The sequence below is a fragment of the Schistocerca nitens genome, chromosome 5 (genome assembly GCF_023898315.1).
Source record: "Schistocerca nitens isolate TAMUIC-IGC-003100 chromosome 5, iqSchNite1.1, whole genome shotgun sequence".
In the NCBI taxonomy this organism is placed as follows: Eukaryota; Metazoa; Arthropoda; class Insecta; order Orthoptera; family Acrididae; genus Schistocerca; species Schistocerca nitens.
The window spans coordinates 744,797,806-744,824,285 of NC_064618.1; the positions used below are offsets into that span (position 1 = coordinate 744,797,806).

A 26,480-nucleotide genomic window follows, 5' to 3' on the forward strand; every position below is an offset into this window, starting at 1 on the left:
CATTGCGGCGACCACAGCCGTTACGAAACACATCAAATGAATTCGCAATTGCAAATGACTACCATCAGTTGTAGAATGGAATGACGACAATGAAAATTTGTGCTGGGCCGGGACTCGAACCCTGATTTGCTGCTAATAGCGAGCGGTCGCCTTACCGTGATTGCCGACATATGGGAGTTTGTATCTGGCCGTGAATCGTGCACGGATAGCGAAATGGTGGTAGTAGTTTTATTCATCCGTAGATCTCTTTTTTACAAGGATATAGGACATGTCAAAGTATTTACAAGTTTAGATCAATTTAAAATAAGCTAATTCGTATACATATATATTTACAGAATTCTAGTTGGACATAATCATTAGATTTACTCCTGGTATACAATACTTCTTTTTTTTTACAAATAAGATATTAAAATAATGTAATGCCATACCGTTCACTCATATCTCAGTCACTGCACACACTACACACACATTGTTTCGTAACACTACACACACACACACACACACACACACACACACACACACACACACACGTGATGTCTGGGCCATTTTCTGCACCGCAACTTCCCATTTGCTATCCTGAAAAACTGAGTCAGAATCCCTTCATAATGAGCTAGATGTTGAGCTCAGAAAGAGGAAGAGGTGTTAGTATTGTGCTATGCATAGCTTGGGGATAAGCATTTCTAGAAAGGAAAAAAACATAAATTGAAGGTGTTATGTGGAAAGTTGGATGTTCAAAAAATGGTTCATATGGCTCTGAGCACTATGGGACTTCCCATAAGTCCCTAGAACTTAGAACTACTTAAACCTAACTAACCTAAGGACGTCACACATCCAATCCCGAGGTAGGATTCGAACCTGCGACAGTAGCGGCGCGCGTTTCCAGAATGAAGCGCCTAGAACCGCTCGGCAACACCAGCCGGCTGTTGGATGTTTTATAATCATTGTTATTATTATTATTATTTATTTGTACAACATTTTTTATCATACCCCTACTGTTTTATTTAAGTAATCCTTCAATGTATAAAACTATTGCATAACAGGTACTTTTTAGCTGCCTTTTTAAATAAGTGTATTTTTGCAATTTGTTTAATCTCTTTTCGTAATCTATTGTAGAATTTTATTCCTTGGTAGAAAATGCTGTTTTGAGTTTTATGTTTATTTTTTCTTGGTAAATCTAAGTTGAGTATCTCTTGTTGCATGGTCATGGACAGAGCTATTTCTGCAGTAATTACCAATGTTAGTTTTGATGTGTATAACTGACTGGTAAATGTGTTCACATGGAGCAGTTAAAATCCCCAGTGTTCTAAACAGATATCTACCATGAGCTCGACTAGTATTTTTGGTTATTATTCTTATGGCTCTTTTCTGGAGTTTCAAAATTGTGTTCATGTTTTGTGCATTTATTCCCCAAGAAAGAATTCCACAGCTAACAAGGGAACCTCCCCATCGCACCCCCCTCAGATTTAGTTATAAGTTGGCACAGTGGATAGGCCTCGAAAACCTGAACACAGATCAATCGAGAAAACAGGAAGAAGTTGTGTGGAACTATGAAAAAAATTAGTAAAATATACAAACTGAGTAGTCCATGCGAAGATAGGCAACATCAAGGAAAATGAGAGTCTAGGGGTGCCGTGGTCCTGTGGTTAGCGAGAGCAGCTACGACACGAGAGGTCTTAGGTTCATGTCTTCCCTCGAGTGAAAAGTTTAATTTTTTATTTTCAGTTTATGTGACAAACTCTTATGTTTTCATCACTTTTTTGCGAGTGATTATCACACCCACAACCTAAATCGGGCAAGGTAGAAGAATCTTTTTACCCATGTACAAGTTAGGTGGGTCGACAACATATTCCTGTCATGTGACGCACATGCCGTCACCAGTGTCGTATAGAATATATCAGACGTGTTTTCCTGTGGAGGAATCGGTTGACCTATGACCTTGCGATCAAATGTTTTCGCTTCCCATTGGAGAGGCACGTCCTTTCGTCTACTAATCGCACGGTTTTGCGGTGCGGTCGCAAAACACAGACACTGAACTTATTGCAGTGAACAGAGACGTCAATGAACGAACGGACAGATCATAACTTTGCGAAAATAAAGAAAGTAAAATTTTCAGTCGAGGGAAGACTTGAACCAAGGACCCCTCGTTCCGCAGCTCCTCACGCTAACCACGGGACCACGGCGCTCCTGAGCTCACATATTCCTTGATGTTGCATATCTTGCGCATGGATTACTCAGTTCGTATATTTTACTAATTTTTTTCATAGTTCCACACAACTTCTTCCTGTTTTCTCGATTGATCTGTGTTCAGTTTTTCAAGGCCTATCCACTGTGCCAACTTATAACTAAATCTGAGGGGGGTGCGATGGGGAGGTTCCCTTGTAAGAACTGAGCGTACATATGAATAATAAGTGGGATATCCGGGTTCGAGTCCCAGTCCGGCACAAATTTTCACTGTCGTCACTCCATTCTACAGCTGATGGTAGTCATTTTCGCAACTGCGAATTCATCTGATGCTTTGCAATCGTGTCTTCCCTGGGCGATGGATCGGACGAGGTGGTCCAGTTGCACGGCGTGCTCGTTCATCGGAACTAAATCCGTGGGGTTTCTGGATATGGGGCCATCTCAAAAGTATTGTGTATGCAGAGCACATTCCGGATATGGAGACACTGGAGCAGGCTATTCATGCTGCCTGTGGCACTGTCGGATGTAGACTGGCAGATGTGAACGTGTGAGACAGAACATACTACGGCGCGTACCGCATGCGTTGTGCCACATGGGAACCATTTTCAACACATACTGTAACAACACATACCGCAGTCTCTGGAACAATTTATGAGTGAATAAATGGTCTCTAGAATGGAAACCATACATTTCCGGACGTAAGTTCATTAGACCTTGTTCGTTCCGTACCTTCTCATCCATCATTCCCTCGAGTTTGTACACGGTGGAAAAAATCACCCTGTAAATGTGTTTGCTGTTATAGAGTTTTGCCAACTGTGGAATGTATTGTGTGAAACCCTAGACAAGTTACTGAATCTAGTGTTTGAGAGCCGGCCGCGGTGGCCGAGCGGTTCTAGGCGCTACAGTCTGGCACCGCGCGTCTGCTATGGTCGCAGGTTCGAATCCTGCCTCGGGCATGGATGTGTGTGATGTCCTTAGGTTAGTTAGGTTTAAGTAGTTCTAAGTTTTAGGGGAATGATGTCCTCAGATGTTAAGTCCCATAGTGCTCAGAGCCATTTGAACCATTTTGTTGTTTGAGAACCTTAATATTACTTTTTTTTTCCAGTTCACAATTTTTCAATATATACATCTATAAATATGAAAGATGCTTTGCTGTTCACTGACTGTGCTACGTTAAATACTTCAGTCACTCTGTTTCTTATACAGAAGTGAATACAGCGTTTTAATCGAGGAAGAACTCACTTTCAGAGAGAAACTTAACAATTATTTGATAGTCTATCCAATACAACCTCTGAATCTCGGTGTAACTACTTCAACCTACAACCACATGAACCTGCTTACTGTAGTCTAACTTTGGCCACCCTCTCCAATTTTACCCTCACACCCCCGTCTCCCACTTCCCGCAATTACCAGACTCAGATATTAGTTGTAGTAAACTGCCGTAGCTGTGTTGGGGAAGAAGCAGAGCTCTCCAGGCGCACATAGTAAGCACTAAAGTATAAATCCTTATATGTACTGAAAGTTGGCTGAAACCGGAGATAAGTTCAGCCGAAATTTTCTCAATGAACCAAAAGGTGTTCTGGAAGGATAGATAAAGTAAAGTTTGTGCTGGTGTGTTTTGTTGCTATAAGAATTAGTTTATCTTGCAGCGAAACTGAAGTGGATGGTTCCTGTGAGTTACTTGGGGTAGAAGTTAAACTTGGCAGCAGCAATAAATCAGTAATTGGTTCCTTTTATCGATATTCTGACTCATATGATAGAGTTCCTAAACAGTTCAAAGGAAACTTTAGTCTTGTTCCAAATACGGTAGGTACCCCACTCATAAAATTTCAATCCACCCTCAATATATTACCAAAAATACATGTTTAAAGTTGGTGGTATGCATAAAACATCGGCCGAAACTATACTAAATGTTTTCTCCGAGAATTATTTTCAACAATTACTTCAGTAGCCCACTCGAAATGTAAGTGGTTCCAAAACATACTTGACCTCTAGGCAAAAAATAATCCTGAGCATCATGACGGATACAGGAAGTAGGACTACAAGATCGTTATGGCGATACTGAATGCCGTAACGTCCAAATCCACAATATATATATATATATATATATATATATATATATATATATACATATATATATATATATATATATATATATATATATATATATATATATTACTTAAAGAGAAAACTACAAATCTGATTGACGCTTTCCCAAGAGACAGTATCCACTCGAACTAACTACGTAAGCGTAGACCAGATGTGACTTAAATTGAATGAAATAGTATCGACAGCAACGGAGAGATTCATAATAATAAATTAATGAGAGACAGAAGCGATCCTCCATGGTACACAAAACAGGCCAGAAGACTATTGGAGAAGCAACGAAAAAACCGTCTGAAATTTAAAGACTTCAAAATCCTCAAGATTGGCAAAGTTTTACGGATGCTTTTAATAGTCTCCGCAACTGAACTCTATCTCGAAATCGGGCAGACATTTTAAACAGATTCTGGTCCTGCGTAAATTACACCAGCGGTAAGACAAAATCAGTACCTTGTGTGAAATCTTATGGGACTTAACTGCTAAGGTCATCAGTCCCTAAGCTTACACACTACTTAACCTAAATTATCCTAAGGACAAACACACACACACACACACACACACACACACACACACACACACACACACACACACAAAACCATGCCCGATGGAGGACTCGAACATCCGCCGGGATCAGCCGCACAGTCCATGACTGCAGAGCCTGAGACCGCTCGGCTAATCCCGCGCGGCAAAATCAGTACCTTTATTATAAGGCAGCGATGGTAATGTTATTGACAGCAGTGCTACTAAAGTGGACTTACTAAATATTGTTTTCCCAGATTCCTTCACCAAAGAAGGTGAAGTCAATATTTCATAATTCGAATCAATAACTGCCTCGTTCTAATGAAGCAACTCAAATCAGTTGTATACGCGAGTCTTACGATCCAAATTGTGTACCACTTATATTCCTTGCAGAGGCTGCTGATACATAGCTCCGCACTTAACAACTACATACAGCCGCTTGCTGGACGAAAGATCTGTATCTAAAGACTGGAAAGTTAAACAGGTCACACCAATACTCAAGAAAGGAAATAGGTGTTATTGGATGAATTACAGACCCGTATGATTGACGTCGGTATGCGGCAGGATTTTGGAACATACGCTGTATTATGAATTACCTCGAAGAAAACCATCTATGGATACAGAGTCGGCACGAATTAAGAAAATTTCGTTTTTGTGCAGCACAACTAGCTCTTTATTGTCGCGAAGTAATGAATCCTGTCGACAGGGGATCTCATATTGATTCCGTATTTCCACATTTCCAAAAGGCTTTAGATACCGTTCCTTACAAGCCTATGGAGTACCGTCGCAGTTCTGCGACTGGATTTGTGATTTCTTGTCAGAATGGTTTCCGTTCGTAGTAATTGACGGAAAGTCATCGAGTAAAACAAAAGTTCCGCAGCGAAGTATAATGGAACAGCCATCTTAGAATTTTTACAGGTGATGCTGTCATGAGATGATCAAACCTAATTGTAAACGTGTCTTCCTCTGATGTAACATAATTTCAGTCTAACGATGGAGTCACTATAATCTTCTTTAGTGCTTTCTCTTATATAATTTTTTTTTTAATTTCACAGTTTAACTCCGTGTTTACAGTGGCCAAATGCTTATGTGCCTCATGTAGGGGCTTCATAATTGACGCATCCGATGATACGTAAAACTGACGTTTTTTTTTCTAAATTACGTATGATAAATAAAACCTTGTTACGATTTGTAACAGTTTCCGATCTGACGATGGCAATATAACTTCACTGAAACTAGTAATCAAGACATGTACCAACTGGGATCTGGGCAGCAAAACTCCTATTTTGGAAGCTTTTTCACAGCTGCACAGTGCTTTAGACAGGACAGCTGCATGGTGCTAAAAGTGACAACTGATCATAAATAATGAAGTCATTCACTTGGTTACTAAAAGAAATCCGTTAAATTTTGGTTACAGCCTAAATCACACAAATCTAACAGCTATCAGTTCAACAAAAAAAGAGAAAAAAAGAGAAAAAAACTTAAATTAGAAGTTCACATGGAAACTTAAATTGGAAGATCTCATAGTTAAAGTTGTGGCGAAGGCGAACCAAAGACTGTTTCATTTGTAGAACACATAAAAATTGCAACATATGCACTAAGACTAAAGACACTGCCTGCATTACACTTGTCTGCGCTACAGTATTGCTGTACGGTATGGGATCCATACTAGATATGACTGACAGAGGACATCCAAAAAAGTTCAAAGAAGCGCAGCTAGTTTTGTATTACCACGAAATAGGGAGTGAGACGTGGCTGGCTCGTGTTATGCGCGGTCGGAGTGTGTGGTGCTGTTCCCATTGCTACGAGGTCCGTGGCTCAGCGATTCTGGACACGAAAGTTGTGTTTTGACTTACTCTACCAGCAAGTCACGACTGTTCACATTGTGTCGTCTGGATTTCGTTGTCGGCTGTTGGGACATTCCCGCGATCAACAACGTGTTTTCAAGTTGGCAAATTTTAGCCACCTTCCGGTGGAGTTTAACTGTACTTGGTTTTTTAAATTGAAGTGCACCAGCGGAATCTTCTGCCTTGTGGCCTTTAACGTTCCGGTTACCTGCCCTGGTCGTTGACGTAAACTCAGGCAGTGTATTTTCCTCATCATGTTGTCGCTGTCCAGCACGGTGTGTGTTTTGACAGCTCGATGTATAATTGGTTGTGGGCGCCAATACTTTCTACGTTGTTCCATTGAACTCCCTGTTGTGTGCTGGTTGGGTGGAACGGAAGTTATCTTGTCGGTGGATCCGTTGACTGTCTGTCGGTTGGGTTGTCGTCGGATCGAGAATGGTTGGGCCGACCGCCTGTCTCACCTAAGCGAGTGTTACTGTTTGAATTCCAAGCCGACCCTCAGAAACTTCTGAGCGCCATTGGATATACTGCCTTTTCTTATTTTTTCTTGTTGTTTGTATTTGTATGCCTTCTAGCCGATTTTTAAATTAAGGTTGTTTTGCCCTTAAGGCGTAAGATTGTTTGGGCCTTCAGCCTAATTCAAAGAACTGTTCTAGGTAAGGCCTTTGGCCTTTTTAAAAAGTTAATTTTGTTGAGTCTTAAGTGATGGGGCCTCAGCCAATTTTGAATTAAAGTTGTTTCGCTGTTAAGGTGTCAGATTGTTTGGGCCTTCAGCCTAATTAAAGAACTGTTTTAAGATAAGGCCTTCTGCCTCTTAAATTTCTGATTTTAGCTTGAGTTTTAAGTTACTGGCTTTCAGCCGATTTTAAATTAAAGTGGTCTTGCCCTTTAAGGCATGAGGTTGTATGGCGTATTCAGCCGGTTAATAGGTACCAAAAATTAATGCTGTGTTTTTTCAAATTTTTTTGGCTCTTGTAATGTTTGTCAAATACAGTTGTATGTTCGAGTGTAACTGACAGCCGCTTATTCTGGCCCCTTTCCTGCGAGTTTAGCAGGGTGTCTCAGGGAGGGAGTGTCATGGTTATGACACGCGAATTGATGCGGCAATCATTACAACAGTAGTGTTTTCCGTTGCGGCAAGATCTTTAGATCTTTTCTCGAAATTTGAATCAACAACTTCCTCCTCCGAATACGAAAATATTCTTTGGTATCTATGTACATAGGGAAAACTAGAAATTAATGGAAAGTTCGAAAGGAACCAAACTGCCGAGCTCATCGGTCCCTAAATTCACACACTGTTTAATCTAACTTAAACTAACTTACGCTAAGGACAACACATACAGCCATGCCCGTGGCAGGACTCCAACCTCCGACAGGGGGAGCCGCGCGAACCGTGACAAGGCGCCTCAGACGGCACGGCTACCCACGCGGCGTACGTAGGGTGAAATGATCATTGTAACAAAATAAGAGAAATCAGATTTCAGTGTTCGATTTTCCAGTGAGATGTTTGACAGTGGAACAGTAGAGAAATAGTGTGAACGTGGTTCGGTGAACCGTCTGCGAGGGACGTAAATGTGAATTGCAGAGTAGTCACGTAGATGTAAATGTAGTATGTCAACTGACCACTTCTTTTGCTCTAGTTGTGCCATAACTTGTTCTCCCTCCGAATTAGTACAATACCCCTTCGTTAGTTATCAGGTTCAGCGTTTATTTCATAGTAAAATATAAGGCAAGGTACAAGAGTAGCCGGCCGGTGTGGCCGAGCGATTCTAGGCGCTTCTGTCTGGAACCGCGCGATATCTACGGTCGCAGGTTCGAATCCTGCCTCGGGCATGGATGTGTGTGATGTCCTTAGGTTAATCAGGTTTAAGTAGTTCTAAGTTCTACATCTACATCTACATTTATACTCCGCAAGCCACCCAACGGTGTGTGGCGGAGGGCACTTTACGTGCCACTGTCATTACCTCCCTTTCCTGTTCCAGTCGCGTATGGTTCGCGGGAAGAACGACTGTCTGAAAGCCTCCGTGCGCGCTCTAATCTCTCTAATTTTACATTCGTGATCTCCTCAGGAGGTATAAGTAGGGGGAAGCAATATATTCGATACCTCATCCAGAAACGAACCCTCTCTAAACCTGGCGAGCAAGCTACACCGCGATGCAGAGCGCCTCTCTTGCAGAGTCTGCCACTTGAGTTTATTAAACATCTCCGTAACGCTATCACGGTTACCAAATAACCCTGTGACGAAACGCGCCGCTCTTCTTTGGACTTCTAGGGGACTGATGACCTCAGATATTAAGTCCCATAGTGCTCAGAACCAACCAAGGTACAAGAGTAAGGTTTTATGAAATTGTGGCTTTTCCAGTTTTTATTCGTGGAAGAAAAAGTTAGATGCTTGGAAAAAGCTCTGCAAGAGAAACAATGAATGCAGAAATAAAATTACTTACACGGAACAGAGTTTACTACAAAGCAGACGAAACATGAGCTGGAACTGAATACAGAATAACCACGTCTGCGGGAGATACGTACGAGGATCCTCAATATTAAAATTTCGAAATTAGCTTTAAACTGCGAATGAGTAGATAGAATATTTTTAGAGTTAGATGAGAACTGCACTCAACAATTACTGATTCTTCCTTTTCAAGATGTGCGTTGCTGTTGAACCAGAAGAGAGGAAATACGGAACCTCACCGTTACCCGAGTAAACAGCAGCCGCACGTAGCGCAACTGATACGAATGGGACAGACTCACATTCTCTGTCTGGTTAATGGGTATTTATTCTCCACCTTCTGTACAGAAGGCAGCAGCGCAACAATGAATTCTCATTGAGTGAGACGGCGCAATCTGGAAGCTCAACAATTCTCTCTCGCCCTACAAGAGAACCTGGAGTCAAGGAATTCGGACAGCAAGCAAATTCTCCGCTCTTGTGACAGATTTCCTTTAAGTTGCGAAATGCTGTCCACAGATTACGGAGATTCGTTTCCAAAAAAAAAAAATTAAAATGATGAGACCTGAGTGTGGACACAGGGTTCACAGAAAATCTCGTAACTCCCATTCTTAGTACGCATCATAAAACAAATAATTTAATTACGGACGCAGTAGAAACATTGAAGAGAAATCGCTTATCATAGCGAAAATAAGCAATAGAAATTTTAAGGTTTTTAACATGGCTGTCAATCAGCGACTGTTGTATAATACAAAATTTTGAAAAACAAAGCCCTCAGTGCGCGACTGAGGGCTGTGTTTTTCAAAATTTTGCATTAGAAATTTCTTCTGCATGCATTTTTTAAAATATCTGTAATTAGCTGTAAGCACAGTTTTGGGCTAAGGAGACCAATCAATATGTAGTAGTTATTCATTGCGAATTCCGCCGCTACAGTCTGGAACCGCGTTACCGCGACGGTCGCAGGTTCGAATCCTGCCTCGGGCATGGATGTGTGTGATGTCCTTAGGTTAGTTAGATTTAAGTAGTTCTTGATTCTTGGGGACTGACGACCTCAGAAGTTAAGTCCCATAGTGCTGAGAGCCATTTGAACCATTGCGAATTCCACCCACCGATATCCTCCGAAGGCTTAGGGCGTCAGCCAGAAGTATGGAATAAAGGATTACTGGAATTCTCGACAAGTACGGAAAGAGCTTCGCTACCAGTGTTTCACTGGTATTACTACTTCCATTTTCAAGGAGCTTCAGGGCTGTCTCTCTCGCTAGAGCTTGTAACATGCCCTTTTATTTATCCGCTCGTTCGGGATCTGAATAGCAGCCCAAAATTAGATAATTAATTAATGTGACCGTGTACCTTATGGGCTGGCAATCGGATTGGACTGCTCAGGAGATGTTACATTCCGTATTGTCCTTCGCAAACTGTAATACGTACTGTTTGGTGGTAAGAAGGACCCAACACAGTTTCACAAACAAGATCTATATTCTTAGCAAAAGCACAAATTAAGGAGACAGCCACTGCCTTCGTCAATACACTGTTAATGACGGCTAATCTCAGCACAGGTTTCTTTAGTTATTCTTAATCGTCACACGCAACATCCAATCACTGTAATCCAAGTAATGCCGGCGCGGTAGACGCGGAAGTTCAATAACGGCACTTAATATCACTGGAATCACTCTGTAATTAAACTTTCTCACTTTCCCGTATAATACTAACACAAAGGGGTTAAACCGCGGCGATGGCCACTCCCTTTGTCGATACTTTGCATTAATTCAACTGCTGGCTTCTGCACAGCTCTGCCCGCCTCGCGGGAACCTACCACACCCTGACTCGGCACTCTCCACACTCTAACTCTCCGCCCAGTTCTTCCCGCCTCGCGGGAATCTACCCAAGCAGCACTCGGCACTCCGGTGAATCCCCTCTAGCTCTCGCGACCTGCACACATACTACTCGATAGTTGCCCTGTCGACCTGTGTGAGCGCAAACTTAGTAGTAAGGGCCTGCGGACCCCTTACATCCCCGCCCTCAAAAACTTCTTTTGAACCGCAGGCGAAAAAGAATCGGCAAGGGATTTAAAACATGGCTACATTAAACAGTACATACAATACAAATAATTAATGAATTTACAGTTTGTCAAAATAGTCCTGGACTCCGGTAGTGGGCTGCCTCCACAACAATTTCTACAAAAGGTTATTAAATTACGTAAATGGCATTGTCCAAAATTACAACCTTTCATCTCAGCCAGCAATAGTTCTCTCTAATCCAATATCAAATGAAAACACACAACATATATACTCAAAAATTATTATCTAAACATAGAACATATGAACACTACACTACCATTTAGCTATTACAGGTTTTATATCCATCCTTAGATAATCCTTGACATGAAATATGCAACTCTAATTGTAATATATCACAAAATCCAATGTAAATAAACACTTCCCTCTTTCAAAAGTCCATTTTACAGCTAAATGTCCTAACCATGTCTTAGCAGGTTTATTCGGGTCCTTATAGCCCTCACTTTTGACCGGACCTCACCTGGAGTGTCCTTCGGTTTTTCGGTTCCTCCGCCTCTTCCTCGGAAATCAGACGAGTGATTAATATGAATCCTTGGGTCATTGCTTCCCTCTTTGTTTCGATCATTACCTTGATTGTGCCCCTGTGATCGAACAGATTCCAACTGTTCCAGTATCTCCATCAAGGCCTCCCTATTTTTAATTAGGCTCCCAGATACAGTTTCTTGCATTCTCTGATTAAATCTTCTTTTTATCGCAGATATCATTACGTTATCACTCAGGGGTTGTTCCAAGGTCTCGTTCAATTCCCACAAGTGTTCGGCAAACTCTCTCAACGTTCCCCTCCATGTACTAAGTGATTTGCGATGGAGTAGGTCCTCAATTGCTGCACATTGATGACTTGTGGACCAGTATTTCTTCAAGAATTCCTCTTCAAACTGGTCATAACTAGTAGTCCCTTCCTTCTTCCTGACTCCCCAAGTGAAGGCCTCACCTTCCATTCTATCTATTGCAAACTGAATCTTGTCTGAGTCCTTAAGATGTGCTGGGAAAACTCCTTTTAGCCATTTCATAAATATCATTGGGTGTAATCCTCCTTTCGGTCTAAATTTCTGCCCTGTATTACTTTGGATACACCGATTATCACTGCTCATCAATGTAACGACCTTACCTCCCCCAACGGCTAAGGTGGCATCGCTAATTCGTCTATCAATTTCTTCTGTCTTGCTTTCCAATTGCTGTACTCCCTGTTGTAACTGCTTGACCTCCATTTCAACCCTCTTGTTATCCTCTTCTCGTTGTACGGCTATCGCATTTCTCAGATTGACAGCTAGTTGGTTTTGCCTATCTCCTATCCCCTTAACCGCCTCGTTGCATTGTTTCTGCATCTGCGTCACCTCGGCGATTCGATGATTGCAATTTGTTTCCACTTCGTTGATTCTTTTTCCCAACTCTGCCTTCGTTTCTTTAATATCGTCTTCTATCTTTTTTGTTAACTTTTCTTCCACCTTCTCCACGTCTCCCTGGACTTGGTCTATGCTCTCCTGCAGCTTATTCTCTCTCTCGTTGATATCCATTTTCCACTGTTCTTGTAGCTCCTGTATTTCCTTCTTTAGATTACATTCCATCTTCATCTGTGATGTTTTGATTTCTTGTGCTATAGTTTCTTGTAACTCTTCCTTTAATGATGTGTTATTTTCTTGTAAAACCTTTAGTGATTCTCTTGTTTCTCGTAAACCCTGCTCCAACAATGCGTTAGTTTCTTGTAAACGCTTCTCTAACGATTCTCTTGTTTCTTGTGAACTCTTCACTAACGATTCTTGGAATATTCTTCCTTCTTCTCTATTTTCTTGAAAATCTTCCTTTAGTGATGCGTTAGTCTTCTTTATCAGGTCTACCAACATCGACCACTTATCTGCCTCCTCTGAAACTGGCCTAGCTCTCATCGCTTGTCCCGGTGTTTCAGGGTAACTAGTTGAATGTGCTGATGGGCTTCCTAATGACAATCCACAATCACTAATTCCTGAATCATCTTTGTCTTCCTGACCTATCCCTTTTCTCTCAACTACTGCCCCACAGACCTGCTTATCTTCAGAAGACATTTTTGGTTTATATTTAATGCCCAGGCAAGTAATACAAAATAACCTCCAATAACCCAAAACACTCCTAATTACCATGAAACTAATCAAACAGTCCCTGCAATCCTTTCAGTTAATTCCCAAAATGATACAACATGCCTGAGTACTGAACATAACAGCTCTCACAAACCTAAATTTTCAATAACAATTTTCACATATACAAATTTATATAAAAGTATTTTAAACAAGATAATCACAACACTCATAAAATCAAAAAATGCGAATTCATCAAAACAATTACCATTTATACAGTGCAGTGTGCATCAATAAGCATGCTAGACTTCAGAGTATGTTTCGCAATTTTTCTGAAATTACTGCAATTGGGCACTTTTCCTAATGTAAATACCAGTTAAAAACTGTTTATTTATCGCGAATACTGCACACTGCAATTTACTGTTATGTTAACCCGTCGTCTTCACTCACCAACCGACGTTACCGCGAGCCGCGATGTTTTGACGTTTGAGATGGGCGTGGCTGTGCCGCCGCTGGAGCTCACGTGAAGTTGAAGATCAGCTGCAAGGCGACGTAGTTCCCCATCGGCCGCTCCGTGACGCTGCAGGCGGGCGTAGTTCGTAGTTCGGCCGCTAGATGCCGGAACTGCGCTCGTTGTCTCGAAGTTGCGTCGCTCGCCGTGGTGTCGTGTGAAATCACCTCGCGGGTCGAAGCTCTTTGGTGCAACTGCTACACTGGTCTGCGTGACGTCACTCACTAGTTGCGTCGCCACAATACATTATCGTCAGCATACCAGTTTATGGGTCCACACGAAACCGTCCGATTTTCACCGTTCAAAAGGCAATTTCGGTCAACATATTACCACAAAACACCTTTCTGACGACTTGTATGACGAAATCTTAGCTCGTTTTGCTATTTTACTGTTCACATGTGTCTTTCTTTAGCGTCCACTTTTCACAGGTTTTTTCGCGCGGATTTTCGCATTTGCACTTTATAATACAGTTTATTGACGCTATTGTTCTATTTAATATGGCAAGAAAAACAGTTTAGTCATAATCGTGAGATATTATCACTTCGTATTGTTCAAAAAAATGCACTGTTCCTTGTCGCGATTTTACCGTTCATGCACTGTCCCAATTCCCCATTGAAAAAATTAGTATGACTCGTCCGAAAATTGCACTTGTCCTTTCACGGTAAGCCAAGGGTGTAACATGCCCTTTTATTTATCCGCTCGTTTGGGATCTGAATAGCAGCCCAAAATTAGATAATTAATTAATGTGACCGTGTACCTAATGGGCTGGCAATCGGATTGGACTGCTCAGGAGATGTTACATTCCGTATTGTCCTTCGCAAACTGTAATACGTACTGTTTGGTGGTAAGAAGGACCCAACACAGTTTCACAAACAAGATCTATATTCTTAGCAAAAGCACAAATTAAGGAGACAGCCACTGCCTTCGTCAATACACTGTTAATGACGGCTAATCTCAGCACAGGTTTCTTTAGTTATTCTTAATCGTCACACGCAACATCCAATCACTGTAATCCAAGTAATGCCGGCGCGGTAGACGCGAAAGTTCAATAACGGCACTTAATATCACTGAAATCACTCTGTAATTAAACTTTCTCACTTTCCCGTATAATACTAACACAAAGGGGTTAAACCGCGGCGATGGCCACTCCCTTTGTCGATACTTTGCATTAATTCAACTGCTGGCTTCTGCACAGCTCTGCCCGCCTCGCGGGAACCTACCACACCCTGACTCGGCACTCTCCACACTCTAACTAACTCTCCGCCCAGTTCTTCCCGCCTCGCGGGAATCTACCAAAGCAGCACTCGGCACTCCGGTGAATCCCCTCTAGCTCTCGCGACCTGCACACATACTACTCGATAGTTGCCCTGTCGACCTGTGTGAGCGCAAACTTAGTAGTAAGGGCCTGAGGACCCCTTACAAGCTTCAGTCTGTCTGCATTATGAATCTGCATTATGAACTTACACGTAGCATCGGTCCTTTTTTCTTCTCAAATAACGTTACCTTCTAAGGCAAGAGAAGGTTATTTCATGTAGATTCTAAAGGTAAGGTAGGTAAGGGAATGATATGACCACATACTCGTCGTTCACCTGCAGATACGAACTATAAAAACAAACGTGTCGTATCGCATGGCAGCTATCTCCGGCAAAACACGCTGGGTGTCCAACGTCTGCATACACTCCAAGCGCACTGCAGATATATACGAGATGTTCCAAAACGATTCATCCAATCTCACAAGACTTGATCTCTGTCGGAATGAAGACAGGAACTGGGAATGAATTTTACATTCCTTATACGATAACCAAGTTGTTATTGTCATAACAACCATTTGATTTTACAACTATACACCGTTTACATGCGTACACAAACAACCTTGGGTTACTTTTGTATCTACTTTTCGGAGGAAAGTTTTCATTTACGTTTCACAGATGCTCAATATGCCTTCCATATTCTATGAATGCACGGTAAACAGCCAGATAATAGCGAAATCAGGCGACATTCAGAGTAAAGACACTTCGACTGTCAAAATTTTATATGTAAACCGTCGAAGTATTCTTAACAAAGTTCCCGAATTTGTTGCCCTCCAGGAAAATTCTCGTACTCAGATTATTCTTGGAATCAAGAGTTGATTGAAACTCGACGTAGAAAGCTCTGAGATATTTTGCGAGTCATGAACGTATACCAGAGAGAGAGACAGAGAGATTAAACGCCTTAGGAGGGGGAATGTTCATAGCAGTTGACAAAAATATTCTCTCTATTGAGATCGGAACTGAGTGTGACAAAAGCTATCTGGTCACGTGTAACAGGTCTAGGCGAAATCGTGTTAATCGTTGCCGTTTTTACAGGCCATCCGATTCCACTGTGACTGTTGTAGTGTCACTCGAAGAAAGTCTAGGGGAAGTAGTGCGTAAATACGGAACTACGCAATGCTAGTAGGAGGCAGTTTTAATCTACCGAGTATAGACTGGGACTGGATTCATTGCAGGGGGTACAGACAATCTTGCGAAGCTCTTTTGAACCCTGTTTCCGAAAACTCTCTTGAGCAGCTAGCTCAGCAGCCCACACGTAACGGAAATCTTGTAGCCGCAAAGAAGGGGGACCCCTTCGATGGCGTCAGTATAGAGGCAGGGATTAGTGATGATACCATATGGACTATGGTTACTAAAGTTAGTAAATCAGTCCGGAAAGCGAGGAAAGGGTTTCTGCTAGAAAGAGCAGATAAGCAATTTTCCACAAGATTTCGGGATTGCAGCCGGATATCATCGACTTCTTTCCACGATATTTCGGCTGACAACCTTACAGCCATCTTCAGGCGAGTGTTTGACACTGGAGATTGCTAGTTTTTTTTACTTTATTGTTATTTTAACACCTGAACAATCAGGTAGGCTGGCAGCGGCATGCGACGCCGCTCTTCAGCCATAGAGTTGACAATAAAAGTACAATAATGGAGAATTAAAATGAACATAGTGACGGGCAAAAACTAGTGGTCACAGACACACAAAAAAACACGGAGCCGTTCACACTCGACGAGAAAGACACTGAAAACACGTTGGCACGGCGCACATAACACTGATGAATCCGATAGCACAAGTGAACGTAGAAGCGTGACGGCGGACACTAAAAACACAAAACGACGTCACACACACGAGACACAGATGGCGATGATCTCCGGCGCGCGGAAGTCCACGTAGCGTGTGCGAGTCCGGGGACCTGCCAAGAGGGGAAGAAGGGTGCGGGCGGGTGGAGAGGGTGGAGAGGGGAGAACAGAGATGCCAATGGCTGAGGAGATGGGAGGAGGAGTAGGACAGGGGAGGGGAGGCCTGGGGGAGGAGTAGGGAGAAGTGGAGGAGGTATGGAGGGTGCCCAAAGGAACAGATACAGGAAGAGGGAGGGAGGATCAAAGTTGGTAGGAGGGGTAGATGGAGGGGAGGAGGACATCATCAGGGGGAGCCGGCGGAAGCCACCTTGGGAGAGGGTAAGGAGGGTGGAGAGATGGGAGATTGCTAGTTCAAGTCGCTCTATTTATACGTAAAAGTGCAGCAAGACGCGCATGCGCATGTTACCGTTGCATGCGCGCCACCTGTCGATTCCAAGGCCCTCTACAATATTACTGCATCTATGGAGCGCAAACGAATGCGTGAAAAAAGTAAAACATGCACGCAGACATGTCCAAAACAATAAAATGCAAAATTTCAATATTAAAATTAAAATTACTTGTCGCTCGACATGTCAGAAGCCATAAAGTTTTCTTTTGGTTGATATTAAAGAAATCAACGGGTCCCAGGCCTTATTCAATTGAAAGCCTCCATCACGATTAATGAGATTTTCCGCCAAACGTATTTCCACGGATTCCTTAACAACTGAATCCCAGAAGGATCTCGATGGGGCCAAGATTTTCGTGGCAGAATAATCCATAGTATGTCCTGTGGAAATACAATGTTCGGCTATGGCCGACTTACTGGGCGCCATATTCGCAACTCTGCGGACTTTATCAACAGACTGAGAACACTACAGCTGAAGGATTCGGATCGATGTCGTTTCACTCTTCACGAGGGTCCCTCTTTTGGATTCATTGTCACTTATCGGCAATAAGTTTACGGCCGATATAACGGCGCTGTTTCACCATGCCCTTTCCTCTACTTACTTTGTATTTAATAATGAATATTTTGAGCAGCTTGACGGTGTTGCCATGGGTAGTCCTCTGTCCCCTCTGGTAGCAAACTTTTATATGGAAGACTTTGAGGAGAGGGCTCTCGATTTGGCGATGTTTAAACCAACAGTTTTCTGGCGCTACGTGGACGATACTTTTGTAGTGTGGCCTCACGGTGAAGAAGAGCTTTCACGGTTTTTACAACATCTGAATTCCATCCACACAAACATTCAGTTTACGATGGAAGTTGAAAAGGATGGTTGCCTACCATTTCTGGACGTCATGGTTAATCGCAGGGTGGATGGGTCATTGGGGCATTCTGTCTATCGAAAACCCACGCATATGGACCTGTACCTGCAGGCGTCAAGCTGTCATCATCCGTCACAAACTATGGGCGTCCTTCGAACGTTGGTGCATAGGGCACATGTCGTGTCTGATAAAGACAGCCTTGCAGACGAATTACAGCACTTGAAATCTGTATTTCAACATAATGGATATTCTGCACATCAGGTCAGTACTGCTTTAAGGATGAAAAAACGTGACCACCCACAAGATCAAGAGGATAAGGAGGTGTTTAAGTCCAGAGCATTTCTCCCATATGTCGGGAACATTTCATCGAAAGTAGGCAGAATTTTAAAGAAACATCGTGTGAAAGCAATCTTCCGGCCACCTACAAAGACTCCTGCGCTTCTGGGCTCAGCCAAGGATGATCTGGGATTACGGAAGGCTGGAATTTATAAAATACCTTGCGAATGTGGGAAAGCCTACATTGGTCAGACCACACGCACAGTACACGACCGCTGCATTGAACATGAGCGCCACACTCGCCTTTTACAGCCCAGTAAGTCGGCCATAGCCGAACATTGTATTTCCACAGGACATACTATGGATTATTCTGCCACGAAAATCTTGGCCCCATCGAGATCCTTCTGGGATGCAGTTGTTAAGGAATCCGTGGAAATACGTTTGGCGGAAAACCTCATTAATCGTGATGGCGGCTTTCAATTAAATAAGGCCTGGGACCCGTTGATTTCTTTAATATCAACCAAAAGAAAACTTTTTATGGCTTCTGACATGTCGAGCGACACGTAATTTTAATATTGAAATTTTGCATTTTATTGTTTTGGACACGTCTGCGTGCAAGTTTTACTTTTTTCACGCATTCGTTTGCGCTCCATAGATGCAGTAATATTGTAGAGGGCCTTGGAATCGACAGGTGGCGCGCATGCAACGGTAACTTGCGCATGCGCGTCTTGCGGCACTTTTACGTATAAATAGAGCGACTTGCACTAGCAATCTCCAGTGTCAAACACTCGCCTGAAGATGACTGTAAGGTTGTCAGCCGAAATATCGTGGAAAGAAGTCGATGAGATCCGGCTGCAATCCCGAAATCTTGTGGAATATTCTATACGCCGGGAAAACTTCAAGAGTCACAGATAAGCAATTTTTAGCATTTCACTTAGACAATGAACTGACATCACTTAGTTCCACTATGATGGACGTAGAGGAAAAATGGACAAAGATTGTAAAAAGTGCTCTGGAGAAGTATGTGCCTAGTAATTGGATTAAGGACGGAAAAGAACCACAGTGATTTAACAACGAAATCGGTAAATGTTAAAGAAGCAAAGGATGTTGCACTCGCGTTTTAAAAGAGGACGCGGAAATGACCAGGCAAAGGTTAGTAAAGAGCTATGTGTGAAGTGTACAACAACTGTCACTGTCATACCTTTGCTAAGAATCTGACCGAGAACTCGAGAAAATTCTGGTCCTGCATAAAAGCGGGTCTAAGGTTTCCAACCCGCCCTTCACTGACCAGCATAATGTGACAGCAGAAAACAGCAAAACGAAAGCCGAAGTTTGTTTTACGTTTAAGAAATCCTTCACGCAGAAGAATCGTAGAAACATACAGTCGTCCGAGCTTCGCACAGATCTCGTATGGACGACATAATAAAAAACATCCCTGCGACAGAGAAACAACTGAAAGAGCTGAAAACAAATACTCGTAAATCGCCCGGTCCGGATGGAATCCCAATTCGCTTTTACAAAGAGTACTCTACAGCACTGGCTCATTCCTTCGGTTGCATTTATCGTGAATCTTTCACCCACCGCAAAGTCCCAAGCGACTGGAAAAAATGCAGGTGACTCTTGTATACAAGAATGGTAAAAGAACTGACCTACTAAATTACAGAATTTGCTGCAGAATCCTTGAATATATTCTGACTTCAAATGTTATAAATTTCCCTGGGATGGAAAATCTTATGTCCAAAAATCATCTCGGTTTTAGAAACGTCGCTTGTGCGAAACTCAGCTTGCCTTTTCTCACATGATATACTGCGAACTATGGAAGAAGGTCCAGACTTCCGAAAAGTATTTGACACGGTGCCTCACTGCAGACTGTTAATGAAGATACGAATGTGTGGAGTAGGTTCCCAGATATGTGAGTGGGTCGAAAACTTCGTAAGTAATAGAAGCCAGTACGTTTCTTCGGCGGCGAGTGTTCATCACAGACAGGGGTACCGCCAAGAGTGCCTCAGCGAAGTGTGTGAGGACCGCCATTATTTTCCATATATATAAATGATCTGGCGGACAGGACGGGTAGCAATCTGAGGCTGTTTGCTGATGATGCTGGTGTACGGGAAAATGTTGAAGTTGAGTGATTGTAGGAGGATACAAAATGACTTAGAAAAAAATTTCCAGTTGGTGTGATGAATGTTTGCTGGCTCTAAAAGTAGAAAAATACAGGGGCATGCGGATGAGCAGGATACAGTGTTAGCAGCGCCCTGTTCGACACAGTCAGGTCGTTTAAACACCTGGGCGTAAAGTTGCAAAACAATATGAAATGGGCCGAGCATGTAACGATTGTTGTAGGGAAGACAAATGAAGAACTTCGGTAAAGTGTGGTTCATCTGTAAAGGAGACTTCATGTAGGAAGCTAGTGCGACCTATTCTTGAGTACTGTTCCAGTGTTTGGGATCCGCATCGGGTCGGATTAAAGGACATTCAATTCAGAGGCGGAATATTAGACTAGTTACCGGAAGGTACTAACAACACGCAAGTATAACGGAGATGCTTCGGGAACTCAAATAGGAATCTCTCGAGGAAAAATATTGAGAAAATTCAGAGTATCGGCATTTGACGCTGACAGCAGAACAATTCTACTACCGCCAACATACATTTCGCGTAAGGATCGTGAAGATCAGGTACGAAAAATCAGGGCTCACACGGAGGCCGGTAGACAGTTGTTATTCCCTCACTGTATTTGCAACAACAAAAATGTCCAAATGTGTGTGAAATCTTATGGGACTTACCTGCTAAGGTCATCAGTCCCTAAGCTTACACACTACTTAACCTAAATTATCCTAAGGACAAAGACACACACACCCATGCCCGAGGGAGGACTCGAAACTCCTCCGGGACCAGCCGTACAGTCCATGACTGCAGCGCCTTGGACCGCTCGGCTAATCCCGCGCGGCTCAAGTTGACAGCTGCCAGATTTATTTCTGTTCAGCCCTATCCTGATATCGAGCAGTTGCAGGGTGGATGCAGAATGTGTTCGTAGCCAGGGAGGCACTCCAAGAATTTCATTTACTGAGCAGTACGGGGTCGCTGGAAAGCCGTTGCACCGTTGTGGCTCCTTCTTCGGAAGGACAGGACGTTCTATAAGGAAGTGGTCCCGCCGGCATTATGCCGGCCTTGCTTCCATCCAGAGCTGACCTGCTCCAGTGACAGGTCGGGGTAGGCTGCTCCTAATACGCCTCTCGCCACTGCGACTTTCCAATTTCCGCTCGCAGGCCTCCGTCTGTTGCCAGAGTGGTCCAAGCTCTTTGCCGATCACCTCAGCAAGGATCACGCACACGCACACAAACCATTTCACTCCATTAAGGAACAGTTACATCATGCACAGGCCGCATTAGCAGCATCCACTTTACTCTGTGTAGCGTGGCTCCTCTACGAACTGGGTTGTCCGTTCCTAGTTCTCTTACGTCTATCATTACTTGATGGAACGTTGTTTGTGGTTGTCTGACAGGGTCTGCTCCCATTGCTGCTGTTGATCTCTTTGACCCCCATTCTTGCTCTGTACTATAATCACCTCAATGTTGCATGAACCATTACATACTGTCCAGTCACATCAGTCACATTAATGTGACTATTTGTCAAAAGCCTGAATGACCACAGTTTGCAGCATGGACCACCTGTGCGAGAGGTGCAGGAAGGGAGTCTGAAAGGTACCGACAGGGATGTGGAGCCATGCTGACTACAGTGCCATGGCTAGTTGCGCTAGGTTTCTCTCTTGAGGACCCACGGTGCGGACAGAGCATCCTGGTGGCCCCACAAATTCCCGGTTGGGTTTGAATAAGGCGAGTATCGTGACAGGGGTGTACGATGAACTCAACCTCATGCTCATCGAACCACGCATGTAACTGTGAACTGTGTGACACGTTGCATTGACCTCCTGGTAGATGCCATCATGCCGAGGAAAACAAACTACACGTCGGGGAGAAAATGGTCCCCCAGCATTGACACTTGTGTTGATCCATTTTGCCTTCCAGAATGATGGGATCAGCCAGGGAATGCCATAAAACATTCTTCAGATCATAACACTGTCTTCTCCAGCCTGGACCCTTCCGGAGATAGTTGCAGGGTGTTTGCTTTCAGACGTCTCACGCCGTACACACCAACGATGGAACAAACATGTGATTCATCTGAAAAGTACCGCCTGTCGCCACTCTGTGGACGCCCAGTGGCGGAACTGGCATGCAAATTCCAGCCTTCGTTTCCGATAAGCAGCAGACAGCATGGGCACATAACCAGGTACCCACTGCTGAGGTCCATACACAGCAACGTTCGCTGCATCGTCATCGAATAGGCATTTGGTAACCCCTTGGTTCATCAGTGGTCAGTTTCTCTACACATGCACGTCTATTCGCCCTGACACGTTTCCGCAGCCGTTGTTCCGTCGTGTCATCTATGGCCCGTGGTGCACTACAGTTATCTCGTCACCGATGTTGGATAGCGCCGTTTTTCCGAGCGCAATGTATCTTAACCATGACGCCACGAGATAGTTTACTCTCTTAGCCGTTTCGGAAATACTTCCTTCCATGGTCCGAAAGCCAATGATGGTGTCCGTTTGGATGTCAGATATATTGCTCTGTTTTCGCATTACGACAAAGACAGTACTGTTCTGCTATGTTCCTCCGACACACTTTATATACCCTCCACTGCTAGTGCTGACACCTAACGTCTGTGAGTGTTTATTATATGTTGAAGACATACAGGGTGTTTCAAAAATGACCGGTATATTTGAAACGGCAATAAAAACTAAACGAGCAGCGATAGAAATACACCGTTTGTTGCAATATGCTTGGGACAACAGTACATTTTCAGGCGGACAAACTTTCGAAATTACAGTAGTTACAATTTTCAACAACAGATGGCGCTGCAAGTGATGTGAAAGATATAGAAGACAACGCAGTCTGTGAGTGCGCCATTCTGTACGTCGTCTTTCTGCTGTAAGCGTGTGCTGTTCACAACGTGCAAGTGTGCTGTAGACAACATGGTTTATTCCTTAGAACAGAGGATTTTTCTGGTGTTGGAATTCCACCGCCTAGAACACAGTGTTGTTGCAACAAGACGAAGTTTTCAACGGAGGTTTAATGTAACCAAAGGACCGAAAAGCGATACAATAAAGGATCTGTTTGAAAAATTTCAACGGACTGGGAACGTTACGGATGAACGTGCTGGAAAGGTAGGGCGAACGCGTACGGCAACCACAGAGGGCAACGCGCAGCTAGTGCAGCAGGTGATCCAACAGCGGCCTCGGGTTTCCGTTCGCCGTGTTGCAGCTGCGGTCCAAATGACGCCAACGTCCACGTATCGTCTCATGCGCCAGAGTTTACACCTCTATCCATACAAAATTCAAACGCGGCAACCCCTCAGCGCCGCTACCATTGCTGCACGAGAGACATTCGCTAACGATATAGTGCACAGGATTGATGACGGCGATATGCATGTGGGCAGCATTTGGTTTACTGACGAAGCTTATTTTTACCTGGACGGCTTCGTCAATAAACAGAACTGGCGCATATGGGGAACCGAAAAGCCCCATGTTGCAGTCCCATCGTCCCTGCATCCTCAAAAAGTACTGGTCTGGGCCGCCATTTCTTCCAAAGGAATCATTGGCCCATTTTTCAGATCCGAAACGATTACTGCATCACGCTATCTGGACATTCTTCGTGAATTTGTGGCGGTACAAACTGCCTTAGACGACACTGCGAACACCTCGTGGTTTATGCAAGATGGTGCCCAGCCACATGGCACGGCCGACGTCTTTAATTTCCTGAATGAATATTTCGATGATCGTGTGATTGCTTTGGGCTATCCGAAACATACAGGAGGCGGCGTGGATTGGCCTCCCTATTCGCCAGACATGAACCCCTGTGACTTCTTTCTGTGGGGACACTTGAAAGACCAGGTGTACCGCCAGAATCCGGAAACAATTGAACAGCTGAAGCAGTACATCTCATCTGCATGTGAAGCCATTCCGCCAGACACGTTATCAAAGGTTTCCGGTAATTTCAGTCAGAGACTACGCCATATTATTGCTACGCATGGTGGATATGTGTATTTCTATCGCTGCTCGTTTAGTTTTTATTACCGTTTCAAATATACCGGTCATTTCTGAAACACCCTGTATGTTTTCTCTGCATGGTTGGGTCCGAGACAGTGTGCCCGGGTCGTCGGTCTCAGAGTTCCGAACGGACATCAAGGAGTCGCGATGGAGCTGCAGTGAGCTCCGGACAGCTAAGACTCGACCGACCGTTGCCGACACAGTATTGCGCTTGACTGCCTGTCTCACCTAAACTTGTGTTGGAGTTTTCCCCCCAGGCCGACCCTTGGAGCACTTCTGAGCACCACTGCTCTGTTCTTTTGGATTGTGGGTTTCTTTTAGTCTCAAGTACTGTGCGAGGCCTTCAGCCGTGTATTAATTTAGTTTGTTTTAATGTTCAGTTTGTGGCCTTCTGCGTGAAATATTTTAAGATAAGCCTTCAGCCGTCTTAAGTTAAAATTTTAAAGGTCATTTGTTTAAAACCTTATAAAATTTTCTTATCAAAATTCTTGTTATCCAGTCCTTAAGTCCTCAGTTCTTCTATTTAGTAACTAACGCCTTCAGCTGTGTGTATTCCTTAAGGCAATTTTAATGACTTGTGTTCTGGCCTTCAGCCGTATCGTTTCTGACTTCTTTTGAGGACATGTGTGATTAAGTGTTTTAGTAAAATAAAGTTTGTATTTTTGTGCAACTGACACTAACTGATTTTGGCCTCTTTCCACAACCATGACCTGATCCGCTCTGTCCTGCGAACCCAGGTTTTAGTCATGTTACTCATATGTACTGTATTTAGATGGTTGTTTTCGTGTCGCTTCTAGAGACAAATTCTAATAGTTATGTTTGTCTTTTGTAACTGTTTGCATTGAACAAAGATAGACGAATGAGGAACTGCAGCAATTGTGATAGCATGAGCGCATTTGTTACATTCATTTATGGTTGTAAAGTTTTTCTTGGCCAAGGTACCACATTAAATTAAACGTTTAATTGTAAAGTTTTTTTACATATTGTTTTAAATCAGTTATTTCGTGTTGTTTTTAAAAGCTTGATTTTAAGTATCGGTGGATTTTACTGGATGGTTAGTTACAATAAAATTAAGCTTAGAACTCCTCACCCCCAGCGCTTCCATTTAATGCTCTGTCACAACCGCATATGTCTTGGCAGTTACTTCTTCTGTAGTGTTGGGGTATAGATGGAGCACCGTGACGCCAAGGTAAGCCGGTACATGATAATCCACTTACTGTCCCGAAGGTACGCGGCTGACAACACAGACGATCTGCAAAGCGCCCACAATCTGCTCCACGGTATGGCAAGACACTCGTAATGACTCATTGATGAAGCATTGCGCCAACCGACAGTGCACTGGATGTTCTAATGGAAGAACTGGCTGGATTTGGACATGATGCAAGGCCTTGCCAGAAATTTTCGAAATGGAGATATGTGACTACTTAACATAACAAACCACGACTTTGGCGTGGGAGGAGACCACAAGGGAAACAGCTGGGTCATTGTGAACAACGATCGAACGGCTGAAATAGAACGATTAACGTGAATGACCTCTAATTGTAGAGTACAGATATACGACATTATATGCCAAATCACAAACTCAGGCTGAACAAAGTCACCGGTAACCACCTTATGGATTTCATAAAGTGTCAAAACATGTGACTACGAGAAACCTTTATATCGTCTTTTGTTAAGGATCATGGTATCAAAAGACTGGGCTACAAATACAAAACTACAGAATAAATCGTGAGATCGTGTGTTTAACCCTATGCAAGACTGTTTGAGTATTTTAAACACTAACAAAAAGTATTTACAATGTGCTCCACGGTATTCCGTGCTAGTCACATCCGTGTGGTGCCAGCTAACTTGTAACTCACAGAGCAGCTGCTGTGTGGTGCTTAACAGCGTTCTTCGGTTTGTCTACTGTGGTAATAAGAATGCTCGAAAATTGACTGGTGTACAGATAAACCTACCAGACACTCTAAACCGAGAG

At 43.3% G+C, this 26,480-nt stretch overlaps 1 protein-coding gene across 1 annotated transcript in view; it reads right to left on the bottom strand.

Moving 5' to 3' along the window:
- Positions 1–13,009, bottom strand: part of LOC126260693 (structural maintenance of chromosomes protein 1A-like) — a 32,293-nt gene extending 19,284 nt beyond the window's left edge. Inside the window, exon 1 of the mRNA XM_049958029.1 lies at positions 12,277–13,009. Within this exon, the coding sequence (XP_049813986.1) occupies positions 12,277–13,009 (733 nt within the window). The remainder of the gene's footprint in view (positions 1–12,276) is intronic.
- Between the last annotated feature and the right edge of the window lie 13,471 nt (positions 13,010–26,480).